Source organism: Neophocaena asiaeorientalis, unplaced genomic scaffold (assembly GCF_003031525.2).
Source record: "Neophocaena asiaeorientalis asiaeorientalis breed wild unplaced genomic scaffold, Neophocaena_asiaeorientalis_V1.1 scaffold39, whole genome shotgun sequence".
Classification (NCBI taxonomy): Eukaryota; Metazoa; Chordata; class Mammalia; order Artiodactyla; family Phocoenidae; genus Neophocaena; species Neophocaena asiaeorientalis.
Window position 1 is genome coordinate 4,027,733 of NW_020175670.1, and position 21,480 is coordinate 4,049,212.

At 40.3% G+C, this 21,480-nt stretch overlaps 1 protein-coding gene across 4 annotated transcripts in view; it reads left to right on the forward strand.

Annotated features, from left to right (window-relative positions):
• The window catches only part of ATP8A1 (ATPase phospholipid transporting 8A1), a 235,545-nt gene that overhangs the window by 101,921 nt on the left and 112,144 nt on the right, over positions 1 to 21,480 (forward strand). For all 4 annotated transcript variants that reach the window (XM_024731618.1, XM_024731619.1, XM_024731621.1 and 1 more), the window contains 4 exons: positions 3,406 to 3,455; positions 7,418 to 7,487; positions 13,059 to 13,143; positions 17,946 to 18,085. In XM_024731618.1, coding sequence (XP_024587386.1) covers positions 3,406 to 3,455; positions 7,418 to 7,487; positions 13,059 to 13,143; positions 17,946 to 18,085 — 345 coding nt within the window. The remainder of the gene's footprint in view (positions 1 to 3,405; positions 3,456 to 7,417; positions 7,488 to 13,058; positions 13,144 to 17,945; positions 18,086 to 21,480) is intronic.

A 21,480-nucleotide genomic window follows, 5' to 3' on the forward strand; every position in this document is an offset into this window, starting at 1 on the left:
AAAAAAAAATCAGACACAGAGGAATGCATACTCTTTTTTTTTTTTTTTTTTTTTTTTTGGCTGCGTTGGGTCTTCGTTGCTGCGTGCAGGCTTTCTCTAGTTGCGGCGAGCAGGGGCTACTCTTCGTTGTGGTGCACGGGCTTCCCATTGCGGTGACTTCTCTTGTGGAGCACGGGCTCTAGGCGCCTGGGCTTCAGTAGTTGTGGCACATGGGCTCAGTAGTTGTGGCTCGTGGGCTCTAGAGCGCAGGCTCAGTAGTTGTGGTGCACAGACTTAGTTGCTCCGTGGCATGTGGGATCTTCCTGAACCAGGGCTCAAACCCATGTCCCCTGCGTTGGCAGGCGGATTCTTAACCACTGCACCACCAGGGAAGTCCCTATTTTCTTTTTTTTAATATTGTCTGTCCAGATACAAAATTATCTCCTGAAAATAAATTTTTTTCCTTTATTTTCTAAACATGAATCTCTTGTCTTTTTTCCAATTGTTTGACTTTCTACCTACTACTAATTGTTCCATACCTTCTTAGTGCACTTTTATTGGTACAATTATACCAGATAATCTGCCAGTGGGTAGTTGTTTCCCTGAGACATCCCTCCAGAAGTCCTCCATTCTCCTTGGTCTGGGCCAGTTTTGCCTGCTTCTCTGGCACTTGGAATTCCTTTTGATTGTCTCCTGTTTTGGACTTTCTATTTCCTGTAAGTCAAAACTTATTTCTTAGTAAACTCGCTGGTGTTGATAGAACACATTTTCTGTCAATTTCATCCTATTGAAAAGGTGTTATTAGAGAATCGGAAGTCACAGTAGTGACAGCCTTCAGTAAACTTAGCTCCTGACTCAGGGCTCCAAGCTGCCCTGGTGGACAGTTCAGTCTTACTCGTGGTTGTCAGGAGGAATCGCTTTCCTGTCTCCCTGGGGACTTTCTTTACCTCTCTTCTGTGTTAGATTTTCTGTTTCCTGGATCCCATATTTTCTTTGTTCTTGGCTTACTCTTGTTATCGTGGAACACATTCTTTATTGGCTTCTTGAGAAAAGGTGCATGGAAAGTTATTTGGTTTTTTGTTTTGTTTTGTTTAGTCCTTTCAAGTCTAAACATTTTTTATCCTATCTTTCTACTTAATTGGTAGTCTGGCTGAATGTAGAACTCCAGGGTGGAAATCAGTTTCCTGAAGAATTTTGACTGTTCCTCTGTCTCCTGGCTTCCAGTACACCTAATTGAGAAGTCAGAAGCCACTGTGACTCCAGTCTTTGTGACTTGCCCACCCCTCTCTCTCTGGAAGGTTGTGGGATGTTCCTTGTCCCAAAAGTTCTGAAATTTCATGACAGTGTCCTTAGTGAGAATATTTTAACCCATTGTACTGGGCACTGAGTGGACACTTTTACATTTGGAAATCAGTATCCTTCCATTATGGAAAATTTTCTTGAATGATTCTATTCATTTTCCTTCCCTCTTTTTCCTCTGCTCTCTCTTTTTAGAATTCTTGAACGCATCTTTTAACTTTTCTGTCCTGCTCTTCATGTCTTTGCCTTTTTGTTCTACTTTTTGGAAGTTTTCCTCCGTGTTATCTTCTCAGACTTCTGTTGATTTTCTTTTCATTTCTGCTATCATGTTTTGAGTTTCTAGAAGCTTTTATTGTTTTTTCAATATTTCTTTTTTTTTAATAGTACCCTGTTCTTGTTTCACAGGTGTTGTACTTATGTTTCTTCTCTGGGAGGGATAATGATAGTTTTTTGACATTTTCTTTTTTAAACAATTACAAGCATTTAACAGTTTAAATAAGCATATGGTTTTTACTGGAATATAAAGTGGTCTTAAGCTGTCATTATAGTTGTTTTGATTATTGCAGTGGGAAAATGATACTTCACCAAAAATTAAATATCAACTTTCAATGTTCTTTTCCGGAGTTTCCCATTCTCCACTAAGGAGAAAAGAGCAGCATTTAATTACTGCAACACTTGCATATGGGATGTATAATAGACTATGCCAGATCTTTGACAAGAGCTTCAAAATGCAGAATCATAAGGCCAGTCTCCTCCTATGCCACCAAAGAGCAGTATACAGGACCTAAATAATAATCACAAAAACATAACAATTGTACAAGCCATCTTTTTGTTTCAAACATTTTCTTCCTTTGCTTCATGAATGCCATTAAAAAGCATATACTGGAGAGTACAGCAATATTTCCAAAGGTATAAAACACTGCAAAAAGTTTTATGCCACCAGGAAGCCATAGTAATCCAGTTCCAATGAGACAACAGAAAATGCCCATAGAAAGCATATGACAAACCACTTCATTCTGGTGTTGAAATGGAGGGAAGAGGCATCCAGGACCTGTCCACCAGCCCCTCATTTCCATCAAGAAACCCAGAGCCTGACACTCCACAGGCCGACATGGATGTTTTCTTTTTGAATTCTCTTTCCTCCAAATTGCTCTTATCTGTTTGTTTTGGGTATCTATGATCCATGTTAATAGCTGTCCTTGAATATCTATTAATCTTTGGTTTTCTCATGGTTAAGAGTGAAGAACTTGAAAGCTGGTATGGCAGTTCTGAGCATGAGGGTATTTCTCAACATTGGGCTTCACTGTGGGGTGGTCTGGTGGGATTCCTTTGGGAAGTCGTGGTTGTCTGTACCTTTAGGGCTTCTCTTGGTCTTGTGAATTCCCCAAAGATTCATTTTCTGATTTCCACCTGGAAAGGTCTGACTGCCAGAAGGTAGGGGGCCAAGTGGGTTGGGGTCATTGTGGCCTAGCCTCTAGTACAAATGTGATAACAATGCTGTATCTTCAAGTGTGCCAGTCGACTTCTAGATGAAAGAGCCTCCGTTTTACCCTCTATAGAGCAAAGCCTCGGTCTTCTGCCAGTATGCAGGAAGAGCCAGTGCCCAGCGCTGCTTTTCTAGTAGCTCTTTCCCAGTCCTCCCATTTTAGGCCCCTCTCTTTCCTCCCAGTTCTAGAGCTACCTGCTATTCCACTTCCTTAAGCCTCTTAGGGATTATGTGGTACAAATCGGGTTGGTTCTCAGCTTTTCCCATGGCTACTGCAGGCTTTGAAACTTCTTGTATCTGCTAAGGATGTGTTTCTCACTGATCTCTTTTCTGGTTTCCACATTTTTCGTGCAATTTTCTCTTCTCTTATTTTCCTGCCATTGCAAGTTTCTTTCTGAAGTGTTTTGTTTTTTTTTTTCTGTAGTTTTGATGGGGCTTTGGGAAGGATGAAAATTAAATGTGTATGTTCAATCTTCCGTCTTAACTTGAAAAGTTAGTAAGTTCAATTAAAGATGATGTATTTCAGAAGGGACAATTTGTTTGTGTTGACATTTTTTACATTAAAATTTCATGACTAGCGTTTATTTCCAAGAAGCCAAAGATGCCAACTCTATGTAATCAAGTTTTCCTTTTCTTCATAGCTGGGACAGGAAGAAAGATACGAATTGCTCAATGTCTTGGAGTTCACCAGGTAAAGCATCTGCTCTGTGGTTTGTATGTATGACATAAATTTCCTTCCATTTTTATTTAACTAAATTTATTTATACCAAATATTAAATTAAAATCTTCAATGAAATTTTTAATTGTCATATCTGTAAGTAAATCATAAACAGCACTCTTCAGAGTTTTGTAAGGCATTACTCCTAGAGGCAATATAAAAATATTTTTGAACATAACTGTCTGCATTACAACTGTAGGGGGTATAGGACCAAGACAGTGATCTGGAAATACCGTTATACTTAGAGGTGCCAAGATTTATTTAGCATGAAAATGAATCAGAGTCAGGAACCCACCATTCTAATTAAGTGTTCATTATAACATCTAATTGTCTTGGGATGCCCATCTCTCTGTTAGGTATAAAACCAGTTCCCATGTAGTAGGCAAGGGCAGAAAGCAAAAGGATTATTTTACTTACTTTATTTCCTAAGGTCAAATAAGAGAGGCCTTCCATTATGGTCAGTGATATCTCTATGAGTTTTGGGCTCTTTATTCCCACGTGACTATGTAGTTTCCCAACTAACCTACATTCTTGGGGCAAAATGACCTCAGCTACAGACAAGAGGGTCTTTATAAAGATTGTGTCATCATTCAGGGGACACTTAAAAATATCTTCAAGGCCATAACCAGGACATAATGCTGCTGTTCAAGGAAATAAGTGTCCACTTTTTTTCTTGAACTTTTTCCTACATAAGGCAAGTCTGTACACTAACTAAAAGAGGCATTTTCTTTTCTGTGCCAACATTTGTTGCTGTCTTGGTTAGGAGTGACCACATGCCAGTGGTTAATATCAAAAGTAATGGGATCTAATTTATTATTTAAACATTGTGGGTTTTTTCACTTGTATGCACTGAAAGGCTCAAAGGAAAATGCATAAGAAGAAGTTGGATGACTAACTGTCATAGAATATTCTCAAAGTGTATCCCCCATCTTTTTTTTTCCACATCAAAGTGACTGTTTTTCCTAAGCCTGCTTGTATTATGTCTGTAATATATTATAAATAGTGTATCAGTTAGCATTTGGATATGTTTGTTTACGAACACACACTTAGAAACACTATGTAAGTGGTAAGTGTGTGAAGAAAAATAAAGCAAAGTTAGCAGCTCTTTCAGGATGCTGTGATGGGGGAGGCTTAAGGACAAAAGTAAGAGAAGTGAATGTGTGGGTATTAAAATAATCTCTGAAAGACATGAGTGGTTTACACTAGGATGATGGTAGAAAAAATAAAGTGAAGTTGACAGAATGCAGATACCCTTTGCAGGGATGTCAGGGGGCCATTGGTATGAATTGGATGCGGCAGGAGAAAAGAGGGGGAGGGGCTAGGGTTCCTGGCATGAGTGACTGGGTAGATGGAGGTACTGTTTACACAAATGGTGGATACAGGATAGATGCTGAGGCTGAGATGTTTGAATCGTTAAGTTTTAGATGCCAGTGAGATATATATACATAGAGATGTCAGGTAGGCAACTGGTTATAGAGGCCTGACACATAGAAGCCTATGGCTGAAATATAAATTTGGTAGTCATTGGCCTGTAAATGGTATTTAAAAGCCATGAACGTGAGTTGGATCTCCTGGATATAAAATAATAATAGAGTAAGGGAAACAAGAAAGGCTGAAGATTGAACTACGAGTAACTCTAAGGGTTGATTAGCAAAGAGGAATTAACAAGAGACTGCTCTGTGATTAGAGAAAGAGAGCGTAAGAGCATAAAGCCAAGGGAAGAGGACAATTTCCAGGAGGGAGTGGTCATCTGTGTCAGAGACTGCTGCAAGGTTAGGTAAGACAAAGCTGGAAGTAGTTGTTGGACTTAGCGATTCAACAGCTGGTGAAAAGAGAAGCAAGATGGGAGTGACGGGGGAATGAGTGGGAACTGTGGGTGGCAACTGTTTTGAGAAGTTGAGCTGTGAAGGGGAGTAGAGCGTTGAAAAGGGATGCGTGTGGCTCAGCGGGGAGGGTGGTTTGGGATGAGTTTCTCAGGAGAGAGACTAGAACTGTTTCAGTACTGATGAGAAGGATCCACTCCAGGAGGAGAAGATGCAAGTTCAGGGGAGAGCAGCACAGCTTTAGGAGTGAGATGACCAGGAACGCAGGGTGAGAGAAGATTCACAGCGCATGTGGAAGGAAGGTCTCTGATACGAAAGGAAGTGTTCCTTCCATGGTAACAAGAAACAAGACAGAGGATGGTCCACAGTGGATAAATATGCAGGTTTTAATGACAGAAAGAATAGGGATTTCTTTTTGGAGGCTTCCGTCAAGGTGACTGCAAAAATTCTGAGGGTCAGGAATGACAAGGGCACATTGGAGACTTGAGGAATGGAGAGGTGCTTATAGTCCTGTGGGGAGACAGAGAGCAAGCTTATTAGAGAAATGTAGATGACGAGGCAGCATGGAGCACCCAGTGACGTTGGGACCATGTGTTTACTAATCTCTGGCTGGGTGACTTTTCTCCAGCAATGTCCACTTACCCTGATGGACCACAGAAAGGGTTCCTATTCACCCAAGATTTGGGAGTTTTGCCAGGAGAAGAAAAGAGCAAGAAAGTTGATGAGTTTGGGACCATGCCATCAAAGCTGCATTAAGAGAGACATGAATCATGAAGGGCTGAGATAGAATACCTGTATGTGATTACAAAAAGGGGCCCAATTAAATGTAGTCCTAAAGCACAGGAATGAAGATCAGAGATATTAATACAGTGGGGATTAGAGATGGAGAAAGAGAGAACTAAATACTCCTAGACATTTCTGGAGGAAACTCCAGCTGTATGCTATGACACCAAACCTGACTGCTATATTGCCCTCATCTCAGTGTTTTAGCCACAGAACGTTATAAGGTAACACAAATAGACGCAGACACTTGAGAAGTCTTTTTTACCCCTGGTTTCTGGAGAGAATATGCTTATACACAATTAGTTCCAGGTGCGGCTTATCCTGTGCAATGCCATACCTGTTTACTCTGTTCACTGTTACTTGCAATCTCTTTGCTAACGCATTAAAAGGTGTTGTATGTTTGACTAACAATTTTTATCTGTCTGTACTGCCAACATAATGTTAAATGGTTTGTGCTCATTAACTAGAGTTTGCAAGATAAATTAGGTTTTTTACATGATGCCAGTGGTTTGCTAGTAATCATTGAAAAATGATAGTCATGAAGGCTTAAGTGGGTTTTTAAAGTTCTAGTGTTTGCCTTTATGTGTGATTGGATGTGTACTTAAAACTGACTTTCTGTTTGAATAAAAAAAAAAAAAATCCCACAAGGACTCAGAGGCAAAAAATACACAAATCAATTTTCATTGCCAAGTAAAGGAGCTGCCACAATGGAGGATTCCTAGACTGAATGTCAATATTATGACATAGTAAGAGAGTGTTTCGTGTTTGGTAATTGCAATCATTGTTGCTTTTGTTGTGGTCATCCACTTACAATGCTTGGTGTCGGTTTATTTATCTCTTGTAAAAATAAAATACAGTGTGTGTGTGAAAAAAAAAGTTATAAAAGTTCATATAGACAAAAAAAGATAATTTCTTTGAAGTACGGTAAATCAGCCATGTTTGAATATCAAAAAAATTGATTATCATTTCTCTTTTTAATAATTCATCGAAAAAGATACTGGCTTAAATATTTTTTAAATCTGAAAACATTGAACTAGAACTCTCCTTTATCCTGGTGGATACTAACTCTTGCAGGTTTCTAGGGAGCTATTTTGTAAATTATTCCTCTAGGGAAGTAGATGGTACCCTGGTGCCTTAAAAAACATAATGTAACTTTCAAAGGACTCAACTATACACCCAGAGGATGGTTTGTGTATGTGGAAGGATCGGCCTCATAATTTGGTCAAATTTATTTTTTCACTGGGAGTATTAAAATATGTGAGACGTGACAAACAAATAGGTGTATCTTCTCACCACGCTGACACATTGTGGAAAACCTCTTTCTTTCAGTGCTAGAAAAAGAATGTCAGTGATTGTTCGCACTCCATCTGGGAAGTTACGACTTTACTGCAAAGGAGCTGTAAGTTTTTATTTTTGTCTTTTGCAGTTTTGATTTACGATGGTTTATAATGGATACGTTAAGCATTCTGCTACGGAAACGTAACACAGATGTTTAGCCTGAAGCTGCTGACGTCCACTCTGGGTAGTGTTTTATACTAATAGTGTTCAGCCTCTTCTGGTGAAATATGGAATTCCTTCTGGGTAAATTTGGTGCTTTGAAAAAGTTTGGCCTGGGTTATTTATATAATTCAATGTTTGGTACATAATATTTGAGGTTTGTTGTTTAGAAATATGTTAGAAGCCAGTTAAATACGGAAAATATTTTAAAATTGAATTAGAAATGTAGTGACCTATACCAGTTTGAATTTAATTTTTTAAAGGCCTTAGAAATGGGGGAAAAAATGGATCACAATTACTGCTATAATTTCTTCATGTGGAGACTACTATTTGTATTGTATTTGCATTGGTTTAATTATAACAGAATTTCTAACTATTGGTTGGCTATGGTATATTGGCAGGTTATATTGACAAAATAGTCATTCTGACTGAATTTTTCTAGTTGAAATATGTCTACACTCATGGAAATATAAGAAATCTACTGCCCAGGGCCTTTTCTTTCTAATTCTTAAAATTAGTTAATATTTCCCTTTTGAATTATCCTTTCCAGGTACCTAGTATAGTTGGGGTAGTCAGGTAACTTACCAACTTGGAACTTTCCAATTTCAACTATAATCACCAATCTTGCTTTATTACATAGAACTTGGAAACTGAACTTACCAAGAAACCCAAGCTTATTATTTGAATTCCTGTTGAGAATGTTTTTCAGTGCCTTTGTTTTAAAGCATTGAAATGTAATTTTTGAATGCCTTGGTTTTAAAGAATTTTGGTAGAATTATTTCATGATGTCTCATGAATGTAGTTTTAGAATTCCTTTGGTTGTTGATTCAAACATCTAACATTTGTTTGCTGTGTGCATTTTATCTACTAGACTTTCAACTGGATTTGGGGGTTAGGAAGATAAGACTCAAAACTTGTCAGGAGCTTAAGACTACTCAGGGAAATATATATAAAGAGAAGATTAGGATACAATATTAAAATATATTGTAAAGATCTTTCACCTCCCAGTGGTAGCATTAAGTGATAAGTAATAAGGAGAGCCCTTAACACCTCCCACTTTAAACGGTTTGTATGTGTCCAGTTTAACTACACCCAGTCCACATCCTCTTTCCTTAGTTTTGAGTAATTCAGCTAGAAACTTTGTTTGGGGCATTAAAGCACTGAATAAAAAATAAAAACATTGGACTTCTTTTTTGAATAATCATGGAGATAGTTTGCATACATTAACTTGCTTATTGCCACTCCCAAATTAGCTATGATATGTGGTTGAATACTAAAAAAGCATAAACATGTAAAACAGCAAGGTGCATTTGAGAACTATGTGCAGTTTGGCAGGGAATAGCAGAATGTGAGGTTAGAAGGGTGAGCATGGGTTAAGTCATGGGTTTTTCATGCTCGAGAACTTGTTCTTTCTTTCTGGATCATTCTGATGCCATTTAGAAGGTGATTTAAAGCAGAAAAGAGATGTATAGAGAGTTAGCAGTTGAAGCTGTTGACTACAGTCCAAGAAAAAGTTGATAAGGATCAAAACCTTATAACAGACAATTGCAGAGAGGATTAAGAGGACAGAGATTTAGGACTTAGTAATTGATTACATGTGGGTGATGAGGGAAGAGATGATCTAGGATTCTCAGATTTCTGTTTAGCTAACTAAATAGACTAAGTGATACCACTTACTAAGATAAAGAGTTGGGAGCTACATCTGGGCCATAAGAGCAAAGATACCTGCATTTCACAGGGGAAGATATATGGGGTGCTGATATAGGAGTTAAAAGTGTAGCTGGAAACTAAAAGCAGGGGATTGATGAGATCTCATATGGAGAAAATAATGCATGAAAAGAGAGGAGGGCTAAATGTGAAAAGTAGAGGATCCAGGAAGGACATTGAAATTTGGAGGAAAGCCTGAGGAGTCCGTTGATTCCTTGGCAGAGTGAATAATCAACAGTGACAAGTGTAACAGAATACCTTAGTAATGAAAGGCAATTAAGAAGTCTTCAAGGGCTTCCCTGGTGGCGCAGTGGTTGAGAATCTGCCTGCCAGTGCAGGGGACACGGGTTCGAGCCCTGGTCTGGGAAGATCCCACATGCCGCGGAGCAACTAGGCCCGCGAGCCACAACTACTGAGCCTGCGCGTCTGGAGCCTGTGCTCCACAACAAGAGAGGCCGCGACAGTGAGAGGCCCGCGCACCACGATGAAGAGTGGCGCCCGCTCGCCGCAACTAGAGAAAGCCCTCGCACAGAAACGAAGACCCAACACAGCCAAAAATAAATATAAATAAATAAAAATTAAAAAAGAAGTCTTCAAGAATATTTTCCAGTCAACATGGTATTATCTGTTCATAGTGTGATGTACCTCCTTTATTCCAGAATCATAGCAGTGATGGATACAGTATAAAGAGAAAACAGAGGTAGACCAAAAGAGGTATAGAAAATCAAGGTGGTACCCTGAACTGAAGTCTTGAGCTGAGATGGGTAGGAGTCCCAGGCCCTGGGTTGGGAATCGGGGAGCAATGTCTAGAGTTTGGTTTCTATGGGACAATGGGCACAAATGGTACTTTCTGTAAAATGCAGATAGGAGCCAGCCTCCCCTCTTTAAAACCTAAGATAGTGGTAAACTTCCTAACCAGGAGAAGAGCTGAGGAAAGGTCATTCAAGCCCCTACTGGAGAGTACAGAAAACCACTAGATTGAAATGCATGTGAAGAAGGAAAGAGCAAGAGCAAAACTTGGAGACACATGAGGAAATCTCATGTCGAAGAGAGAACAGACATGTAAACAACTGGAGCATAGACTCACCCCAGATGAAATCATTTGTGTAAACTGTTCTGACAGAGGATGTTTAGAGCTCAACATGATAAAGAAATTAGTTATTTTTAATCAAAAAGAAATTTGGGGGAGAGGGGAGAATAGGTTACATGTAAGATAAATTAGAAATCATAAATAAATTTAAGAAAAAAACATCAACAAATGAAATAAGCTCTAGATAGAGTTGGAGGGGTGAGGATGGAGTTAGTGAATTGGAAGATAGTATTTGAAGAGTTCATTTAAAATATCACACAAAGAAATGGTGTGTGTGTGTGTGTGTGTGTGTGTGTGTGTGTGTGTGTGTGTATGACTTATTTTTCTTGCTTTTTTCCAGATTTTCAGTAATTGGGTTGTCTTGCTTTGTTAATTTTTAAGTGAAAAAGAAGGAAAAGTACACAATACACAAGTTGTGTCTGCAGTAGTAGCCAATTTAGGGAAAGTTACATTTACACAAATAAAAATTTAATTTATTCAAGAAAATAATCCTACTCCAATATTTATATTCAAGAGAGAAGTTAGAAACTTGAGTAATACACTTAATGCTTTAGGGACCTTAAAGTGACTGAAAATTTTCAAATTAAGTGCCCCCTAAATAAAATTCTGTGCCATATGCAAAAAAGACCACATCTGAAATTAGTTATTTCTAGCCATTCACCACCACGGCAGAGGCAAAGTGCAGATAATTCTGAATGGCACACATAAGCACAGTAAATGTTTGTCTGTATTTAAATATAGATGTGTATAATGTCTTTAGCAAATATTCCAGCCCCAGCTTCATGCAGCAGATCAGTCTCAACTTGGTGTTTAGCTGGACAACAAGGGCAGATTCCTTGATGATTAGTAACTGGCTAATTTATAGCAAGATTATCTGCATGACATCAGTATAAATTACAGTGCTTAGCTAAGTAATTATATAAGACCTTTTTTTTTTCCTACTTGATACTTTATTATTATTGATTCTTGAATTTCATTGTGTAGCTCTTCTTTATTTGGCTTTACTGTATAATGTGGTATTCCATATAACTGAAGTTTGGGGATAACTGAGAATTACATCAGTGCTTTATTCATTTCACACATATTTTTTGAATACTTGCCATGTGCAAGGCACTGTAGGTGAGGGACAGAGCAGCACTGGAACTTCAGACTAAAAGATGAACAGGAAAACAATGCTTCGTATGAAAATTTACCGAAGACAAATTCTTAGCCGTGAAGCCTAGGCTCTTCCCATAAGTGACTGTAATCTGACGGTGCATGCCACTCCAGCAGCATCACCCCACCATGATTTTCCACTTTTACCTTGCCAAGGGCTAAGACACCAGATACGTAAATCCATTTAGGGTGATCATCAGTTTCTTCCACTAGAATGCTTAACTACATTGCAGAATTTAATCTCCCTAGCTTTATTACGTATCACTTTTGTTTTCATGACTTTAATTTTTTTTAAGATTTTCTTAATTTTAAAATGGCCTATTTTAATTTCATGGAAAATTTCATTAGCCTCTTAAAAAAAATAGTTTGTAAGTTATACCTTCGTTCTCAGAAAGGAGCCATGAGGGGAAATTATCATTTCCTTTTGCTTTGCCCCTCTTCCCATTCCACCACTGAAAAATGAAGAGAAATTCATAATCGGAGCCTGGAATATTCCATCTGTTCTGAGGTCACTAAATTCTGTTTCTCTCAAGGGTTCTAAATCATACTCCATTAGTCTGCTTCCAAATCTCAGCCCTGAGACTGGAGACCCCAAAATGAGTAATGCCACTGAGAAAGTAATTGCAGGTAAATGATTTATTTTTTCCTGGTCTAATAAAACCATGAAGGCCAAATACTAAAATTCCTAAAACATTAAATCCAAGCTGAAGAACAACTAAAGGAATAACAGGCAATTTATAAAGGGACAAAAATTAGAGAAGCGTACTGATGCTTAAAGTTAAAGCTGAAAGGGACTTTAAAGATAATCCGGTAATTTAATTTTACAGACTAAATAAATTGAGCTGTAAAGCTAAAGTAACACAATCAGAAATATTCATCTGTAAGGCAATGCTAGGCTTGTCCAAGATCCTCCCTGCTCTACCCACCAGCCCACTCCATGAATTTAGACCTGTGTTTCTCAGAGTTTGTTCTTTTGTGAGCACCAATCCCATGAAGATGCCCTAACCTCTGAGAGGTTCAGTAGTAAGTTTGGGGCATATACCATACCGCCCCCTTGGAACCACCATGCACATTAGCGTTTTAAAGGCTCTAAGAAGTATTGAGCAGGGCAAGCTCTTTCGCTTTGTTTAGTCCAGCATTTCCCAAACTCTTTGAGTCCTGGACCATTCTTCCTTATAGCACCTATGAACACTGCATTGTTCTGCAAAATCTTCAGGGGTTGGGGGAGATACTGCAGCACATCACAGGTAGGCGAAGTATTGATAGAATATGAGGTTTTGAACATTACAGTAACTATGGATTTATTCAGAAAGGAGAAAGATGAAAATATAGGACCAGAACCTTATTTCTTAGTGTCATAAGGGAAACAGTGTTATTAGGGAAAAATATTTTGTGCTTCAACACTAATGCTAAAAGTGATTTTTTTAATACTCACTTGCTGCTAATAATGTTGCCAACATCAACTTTATTAAACTCAGAATTCTTAGTTCAAGTGTGTTATACCTTCTGTTCGTTTTCCAGGACACTGTAATTTATGACCGACTAGCAGAGACTTCAAAATACAAAGAAATTACCCTAAAACATTTAGAGCAGTTTGCTACAGAAGGTGAGTGTAATATGGCAATAAAGCATGATTAAAATAAAATGAAATCATATATTACTAATATCTTACAGTATCATTCTTATTTTACTTAGAGATTCCTAAAGTAAGATAAAAATAAATGTTGATAATTTAGATTATACTCTATGCTGTTCCCACCCATTATTTTTATTTCACTCTCCTGTATTTATTAAAATTTTGAGAGACTTTGTCCCCACGTTTTAGGGGATGTAGGGCCTATAAATCTGTTTGCTTTTTAGAATAGATACTGTTTACAGTGGGTTTTTTTCCCCAGCATTTCAGACTTTCTTCAGACACACAAATGGTAACAAAGGGCACCCACAAGTGACAGGCATGGTCCCTAAGGCCTGGCTCAAAGGCCATGCTGGAGGATGTGAGGGACTTCTCAGCCCTACTCCCTCAGCAGCTCTGTCCCTTCCTACTCTACACCTCACAGGCACCTCTGAGATCAGTTAAAAGTGCGCAGAGGGCTTCCCTGGTGGCACAGTGATTGAGAGTCCGCCTGCCGATGCGGGGACACGGGTTTGTGCCCGGTCCAAGAAGATCCCACATGCCATGGAGCGGCTGGGCCCGTGAGCCATGGCCGCTGAGCCTGCGCGTCCGGAGCCTGTGCTCCGCAATGGGAGAGGCCACAACAGTGAGAGGCCTGCATACCGCAAAAAAAGTGCGCAGAAACTAAGTTACTGTAGGGGAAGTTGGGCTCTGCCTCGCTGGCAAGAAAGAGGAGCAGGTTCTGAGGAAAAGATGGAAGCGGGCTACTGGGTCACCACTCAGGAGATGTCAGGCTGCTCCCTGGTCTGGCCTGCGTCACCCACAGCCTTGGACCTGGGCAGAGAAGGAAGCAAGGAGACACTCCCAACATGGCAGCCCTGGGCAGCTGGAGAGTGTGGGTCACTGGTCATGTGATACCCCAAAGCCAATGACCAGACCTCTCTCTGTTTACAGTTTAAATGCTTTATAGCTCAAGCAATGCAGAAGGAAGGAAACAAGAGTTGAAGAACTGGGTATTCTAATCTAAGAAAGAGGAGAAGAAATAAATAAATCTCTGTAACTATTAAAATAGTTATTCAACTTAGTGTCAACTCAGAACTTTTTATTAAGCCCCTACCACCTGCCAGGCTCTGTGTGAGACCTGAGAATCTGTGGCAAACATGCTTAGTTCTGTCTCTGTTCTACTGAAATGTAGTCTAGGGAGATGATCTAGATGAGATGAAAGGAAGTGAGAGTTGTTACACATTAGGGTCAGTTCCTACAGGAATTTATAGAATCTTATCTCTAAACTTAACGAAAGTGGCCAGCGCCGTATCTGAATCTCCCATCCAAGTTTTCACTTTTGTCTGCGTCTGCTGGAACTGTTGCCAGTGGCACCGAGCCTGACCTCTGATCCAGTCCTTTTCCTCTTAATCCAAGCTACAGAAAGATAGGAATGTTTTTAAAAGCACTAGGCTTTGAAAAGCAGGAACATGAAGAACCTTCTCCCATTTCTCCTCCAAAAATGGAAGAGCATGAAGACCCACACGTCTGTAGAGTTCAGATTTCATGAGGCGCAACTTCAGAGGGGCTTGGCAGGTACAACCTACCCAGCACACAGCACAGGTTCCTTTTTTGAGGAGGGTTAGGGGAACATCTTTCTGCTCTCTGGTTGTGATGTTAAAGATATTCCAGCTCCTAGACACATTCCAATTGGCTTGGCCTCCACCTCCACCCCTTTCTCTCCGGCCCTAGGTGAGCAGCACTTGTGCACCATGGCTACCCCAGAGTAAATTTCCAGCCAGGTTTCCAGAAGAGAAAAACATGTCCTAATATGGCCCAAAGATTTAAGTTCTACTCTAAAAGATCTGGCAGTGGACAACCCTACTCCTTTCTTGGAAGATGGAGTCCTCTGGCCACTTTATGTCCTATCTTCTTTGCTTCTTTTTTTTTTTTTTTGCTGTGTTGGGTCTTCACTGCTATGCGCAGCCCTCTCTAGTTGTGGTGAGCAAGGGCCACCCTTCACTGCGGTGAGCAGGCTTCTCATTGTGGTGGCTTCTCTTGTTGCGGAGCACGGGCTCTAGGCACGCGGGCTTCAGTAGTTGTGGCACACGGGCTCTAGAGCACAAGCTCAGTAGTTGTGGCACATGGGCCCAGCTGCTCCGCAGCATGTGGGATCCTCCCAGACCAGGGCTCGAACCCGTGTCCCCTGCATTGGCAGGTGGATTTTTTTTTTAACAACTTTTATTGGAGTATAATTGCTTTACAATGGTGTGTTAGTTTCTGTTTCATAACAAAGTGAATCAGCTATACATATACATATATCCCCATATCTCCTCCCTCTTGCATCTCCCTCCCACCCTCCCTATCCCACCCCTCTAGGGGGTCACAAAGCACCGAGCTGATGTCCCTGTGCTTATGCAGCTGCTTCCCACTAGCTATCTATTTTACATTTGGTAGTGTATATATGTCCATGCCACTCTCTCACTTCGTCCCAGCTTACCCTTCCCCCTCCTCGTATCCTCAAGTCCATTCTCTTTGTCTGCGTCTTTATTCCTGTCCTGCCCCTAGGTTCTTCAGAACCTTTTTTTTTAGATTCCGTATATATGTGTTAGCATATGGTATTTGTTTTTCTCTTTCTGACTTACTTCACTTGTATGACAGACTCTAGTTCCATCCACCTCAGTACAAATAACTCAATTTCATTTCTTTTTATGGCTGAGTAATATTCCATTGTATATATGTGCCACATCTTCTTTATCCATTCATCTGTCGATGGACACTTAGGTTACTTCCATGTCCTGGCTATTGTAAGTAGAGCTGCAATGAATATTGTGGTACATGACTCTTTTTGATGGCAGGCAGATTCTTAACCACTGCACCACCAGGGAAGCCCCTCTTCTTTGCTTCTTTTTCTGACATGGTCCCAGCCATATTTTAGTTGACTTGAGATCACTAGCACCTAATTGTCTGAGAGCTAAATAACCTTGAGCGAGGACATTGTCTTCTTGGGAACCTAGTTAACTGCATTTATCATGGCTGGTAAATGCTTCTCCCTCTTCCTTGTTCCAGCTCATTAACTTTTTTCTGGCTGAGGGTAGCCTCCAAGTGAATTATAAAATTGACAGGCATTGAGCACTAGAAGTAGGTCACTTCAAACATCAGCTGTGGGGCTTCCCTGGTGGCGCAGTGGTTGAGAGTCCGCCTGCCGATGCAGGGGACACAGGTTCGTGCCCCGGTCCGGGAAGATCCCACATGCCGCGGAGCAGCTGGGCCCGTGAGCCATGGCCGCTGAGCCTACGCGTCCAGAGCCTGTGCTCCGCAATGGGAGAGGCCACTACAGTGAGAGGCCCGCGTACCGCAAAAAAAAGAGAGAGAGGGAAAAAAAAAAAATCAGCTGTGATTGTTTTCCCAGGGTATTCCTTTTTTGTCACTGTCCCTCAGTTTTTTAGACTCTTTATACTACAGATTCACAGTGGTAAAAGAGCAGTAGTAAATACAACCATATATCCCAGTTAGAGGAAGGTGGCTCTCCCAGTAGACCCCGTTGGGGTCCCTCTCTTCCTTACTTCATAAGCGTCTGTGAAGCCACTGTGTTCAGCACTGGAGTTACAGGTATGAAGAACTCCGGGACCCTGCCCTTCAGGAGCTTCAAGCTAATGTAGGAGATCACAAGAAAAACAATATGAAACATTGCCATTCATACCACAGGAGTGTTGGGGATTTCTGCCTTTGGGGTCTGGGTGAGAGGAGGATGCTTCAAAGAGATGGTTTTAAGAACTGAGTCTTAAAGTAGATGCAAGGCAGGCAGCAGAGGGGGTTGAGAGGGGGGAATGGAGAAAAAAATGACCAGTTTGTGCAAAGACCCTACCATGGGAAGTGAATGGCAGAGAATGAGGTGGAAGGCAATTGATATGTGGTGACTGAGCCAGACTCTGAGGTTTGGACTTCATCCTGGGGAACGATGAAAAGACTCCAAACAAAGGAATAACCTGATGAGATTCATTCAGATTTTAGAAAAGTTACTCAAGACGTGGAGGGTGGATTGAAAGAGCTGTGGAATTGGACACTAAGGTTCCATTGAACTTGAATCAGATTTCAACATATTGTTTGAACTGAATCGGTGTTTTCGAAATGAGACTTCGTTAAATAAAAACGGAAGTGTCAATCCAAATTTAAACCACTTCTTTCACCCCAAGATGAAACTTCATGCTGTTTGCAGGCACCCCTTACCCACACTCCAACCCCCCAGGAAAATTAACCTACTATTTGTCACTATAAATTTACCTTTTCTGGACTTTTCTTTTGATGAAATTCGACAACATGTGATGTGATCTTCTGTGTCTGGCTTCTTCCACTTAACATCATGGTTTTGGAGGTCATCTGTGCTGCAGTATGCATCACTACTCCATTCCTTTTCATTGTTCAAGAGTATTCTGTTGTATGGATCCACCAGTTTTTGTTTATCTCTTCACCAGTTGATGGACATTTGGACTGTTTCCTTTTGGGGGCTGGTGTGAATGGTGCTGCTCATGAACATGTACCTACAAGTCCTTGTGTGGGTGTATGATTTCATTTCTCTTAGGTAGATGGCTGGGAGTGAAATTGCTGGGTCATACATTTACGTTTAACATTTCTAGACGGTACCAAACTGGTTTGCAGAGTGGCTGCCGCATCATTCTACCTAACTGTAAATTTCCTGAGCACCAGATCAATATCACTGTGCTATGGGGGAAAAAAAAATAAGCAAGTGTCAGACTTCTGAACAAAATCTTATTTGATGTTGTGGTTGGGGGTGTATGCTCCCTTTTTTTCAGGGTTAAGAACTTTGTGTTTCGCCGTGGCTGAGATTTCAGAGAGCGACTTTCAGGAGTGGCGAACGGTCTATCACCGGGCGTCCACGTCCGTGCAGAACAGGCTGCTCAAACTGGAAGAGAGCTACGAGTTAATTGAAAAGGTACGTGGAAGACTGTTTTGCCCGTAAGGCAAGTTTGGTTTCCAGAAAACTTGTCTTAATTCAAGGGGCCAATAAAATTAAAATCAAAATATCTTGACACACCGCTAAACTGTTGAATCTCCTCCGGTCGAAGCACTGACAGCTCTTAAAGTTTTTGCTGAAAAGTCTCTGGAATTGCTTTATATAGATCTGGGCTCTTTTCACAATTTTGGATCAAATTTAGTCTCATCTAGCAATACCTTTGCCAAAATCTTCCATTGCATCAGCATTGCTGAAGGTGTGCGTGCCTCCTGCCCACACACAGACATGCACACAAGCTGCACACACATGCATGTGTGTATACAGTTAATGAAGGCATATAATGTGTAATGCAAAGTAATATAATAAATATACAGCTTGTGTGACTCCATAGCCAATCATATAGAATGTATAAGTGAACAACCCAGTGCTTATATCTGGCCTGTCATTGTTCACTTAGATACATCCATCATTTCTGCCACAACTATAAATATCCTCATTTTACCGACAAAGAAACCAAGGCTATTCAGCCAAAAAAGTGATGGATACACTATGATTGATGCTGTATAAATAGCAAGAAATCTTGCTTCCTAAATTAAAAATAGCAGACATTTTTATGTTGTACTTACCGTGTGCCACATGCTATTTGTAGCACTTGAATCTATTAACCCAGCGGTCCCCAACCTTTTTGGCACCGGGGACCAGTTTCATGGAAGACAATTTTTCCACAGACCAGGGAGGGAGGATGGTTTCGGGATGATTCAAGCACATTACATTTCTTGTACACTTTATTTCTATTATTATTACATTGTGATATGTAATGAAATAATTATACGACTCACCATAACGCTGACAGGAGGCAGAGCTCAGGCGGTAATGCGATTGATGGGGAGCGGCTGTAAATACAGATGAAGCTTCACTCGCTCTCCCGCTGCTCACCTCTTGCTGTGGGCCAGGTTCCTAACAGGCCACGGACCTATAGCGGTCCATGGCCCGGGGGTTGGGGACCCCTGTATTAAATTATTTAATCTTCATAGCATCCCTTTGAGGTAGGTAGTGTTAATTATCCCAACTGTGCAGATGAAGAAATCAGGGTACCAGAGAGGTTAAGTAATTTTATAGATTACTCGGCTCATAGAGGGTGAACCAGAATTCTCACTCTGGCTCCAGAGTTCATACTCTTAGCCACTGGAGTATCTTCATTCTGACTTCCTAATTACATAATTCCTTCAACTATACTCATGTTTATAAGGCACAGACTCAAGCTTGCTTCAAGTTGATCTTGCCTTCAGTTGAGTGACGACTGACATGTTTTTTCTTCGTCTCTCTCAATGTACTTCCTGTCTTGGATGGTAGCCAGCACCATGCATGTCTCCCTGGACCCTTCCCTCCTTCCTCTCCCCGCATGCCGCCCACTCTGTGTAATACCGGCAGTGGCATGGTACAGCTGGAGGTGGTTTTCTCTGGTATGCAGTTGCCACTTGTGACTCTAGATACTGTTCCCCTGTCTTCTCAGTGGATTGAGATCACTTTAGAGGCTAGTTTGTGTCTCATCTCTCCCTTATATTTGAACCTATTTTGTATCCTCCTTATCTCTCAGAAGACTTGTGATAGCATGTATGGAACCCTCCAACTCGATAAATCCCACCGCCGCCACCAATTTTAGATGTGCACACACAGCAGGAGACTTGTTATTAATCAATTTATTGAATTTCTCTCTCCCTTTTTTTTTAATATCCTTATATATGGTTATGTCTTTGGAATATTAGTGAAATAAAGTAATTTTTTATTTATGAGACCATGACTATAATCTCTTTCAATATCTCCAACCAAAGTCCCATATTGTCTTAAAATACTAGTGGTATTGATTCTTAATCTTTGGCTTTTCTTACTCTTTTGAGAAGTTAAAAAAAAAAAAACTGTTTGGAAATGATTCTTTTTCTCCTGTCTCCTTTCCTACACAGCCTGAATATAATGAAGCCTTTTCCCCTGTGGCAATGGTAGAATTAATATATAATAACTGAATAAAAATATTTTAAGTGGATTCTAACCATTAAATTTTGTTTCTACTTGAAGTGCACTGTAGCAGATTCTGGAGTTCAATGTTTAATGTGCCTAACATTTTTACTGTGAATGTCCTAGAGTTTATAGATTCGATTTTATAGGTTTAACAGTTGTGTGTGTGTGTGTGTGTGTGTGTGTGTGTGTGTTTAATATGTCATTAAATTTTGACTTCGCTCTTTTAACTAGAACAGATGTTCAACCTTTCTTCCAGCAGATGGCGATCGCGAGTCACATTGAAATTTAAGTTGCCTGGGGAACTCCATTACATGTATTTATATATTTTTAGTTTACAGATACAGAAGCCTCCCTTATGACTGTCTCTTACCTAAAATAAATGAAAAAGGGAATTTATAGCTAATTCCTCTTTACTTCATGATAAGCCATGCTCTCTTTTATTGAAAAATCAGAAAGGTGAAGAGATTGGTTCCCATGGTCAGCCAGCTTGTTCCATATAAGGACTGATTTTCTATATCCCCTGAAACCATCGTTTCTTTCAGTAATTAACTTAAGTAACTTTCATTAAGCGGTTAATAGATGCTAGGTATCAGGGATGCACAACCAAATAAGGAACACTCAGTGTGGCCCTCTGAGTGTCATGGTCTGAACCAGTTCCTCTAGGAAATCCAGAGGAATGACCCACGAACTTGGGCCATAGCAAGCTTTCAGAGAGGTGGTAACTTTTGAAATGAGCCTCAAAAGATTATTTTACCAGTTAAAGGAGAGCAGAGGTCTATCTTAAAAGAAAAAGAATAGGCACAATGACACAGAGGGGTCCCTGCAACTAAAAGCTGCTTTTCTGAAAAATGATTCTCCCCCCTGATCGTTTGGGGAGTGTGGGGTGATAGCGGGTCTCCCTTGGTCTGAGCTTCCATTCTCTGTTAAAATCAGCTGGAATTGGTATTCGGGAGGAGTTGTGGGAGGCGGGTTTCAGTGTGTCAGCGCAGGTTCTGCTCGTGTGTCACTCTAACTTAAATTTAGCTGTCATAGTCCTAGGCTCATCCATTTTGGCTTCTTCCTTGGCTACTTTAAATGAGACTCGTTTTTTGTAATCTATTTTTCATATGGTTGGGATCTGTTTTTTATATAGGCCATAATATTGGACTTGTAAGATAATGACTTTTAAACTGTGAGAGTGGTTTTCAAATCCCTCTTTTTTTATAAGAGCAGAACCCATTTTCCAAACTAAGTATTGCCTGAATATATTTATATATTTTCAGTGTATATGTAATATACAGAAGCAGAGCTTCTGTGATTAACAAGTGGAGAGGTGGGGAGAAGCCCCTAACTGTCTCTCCCTTCAGACCCTTGCCCTC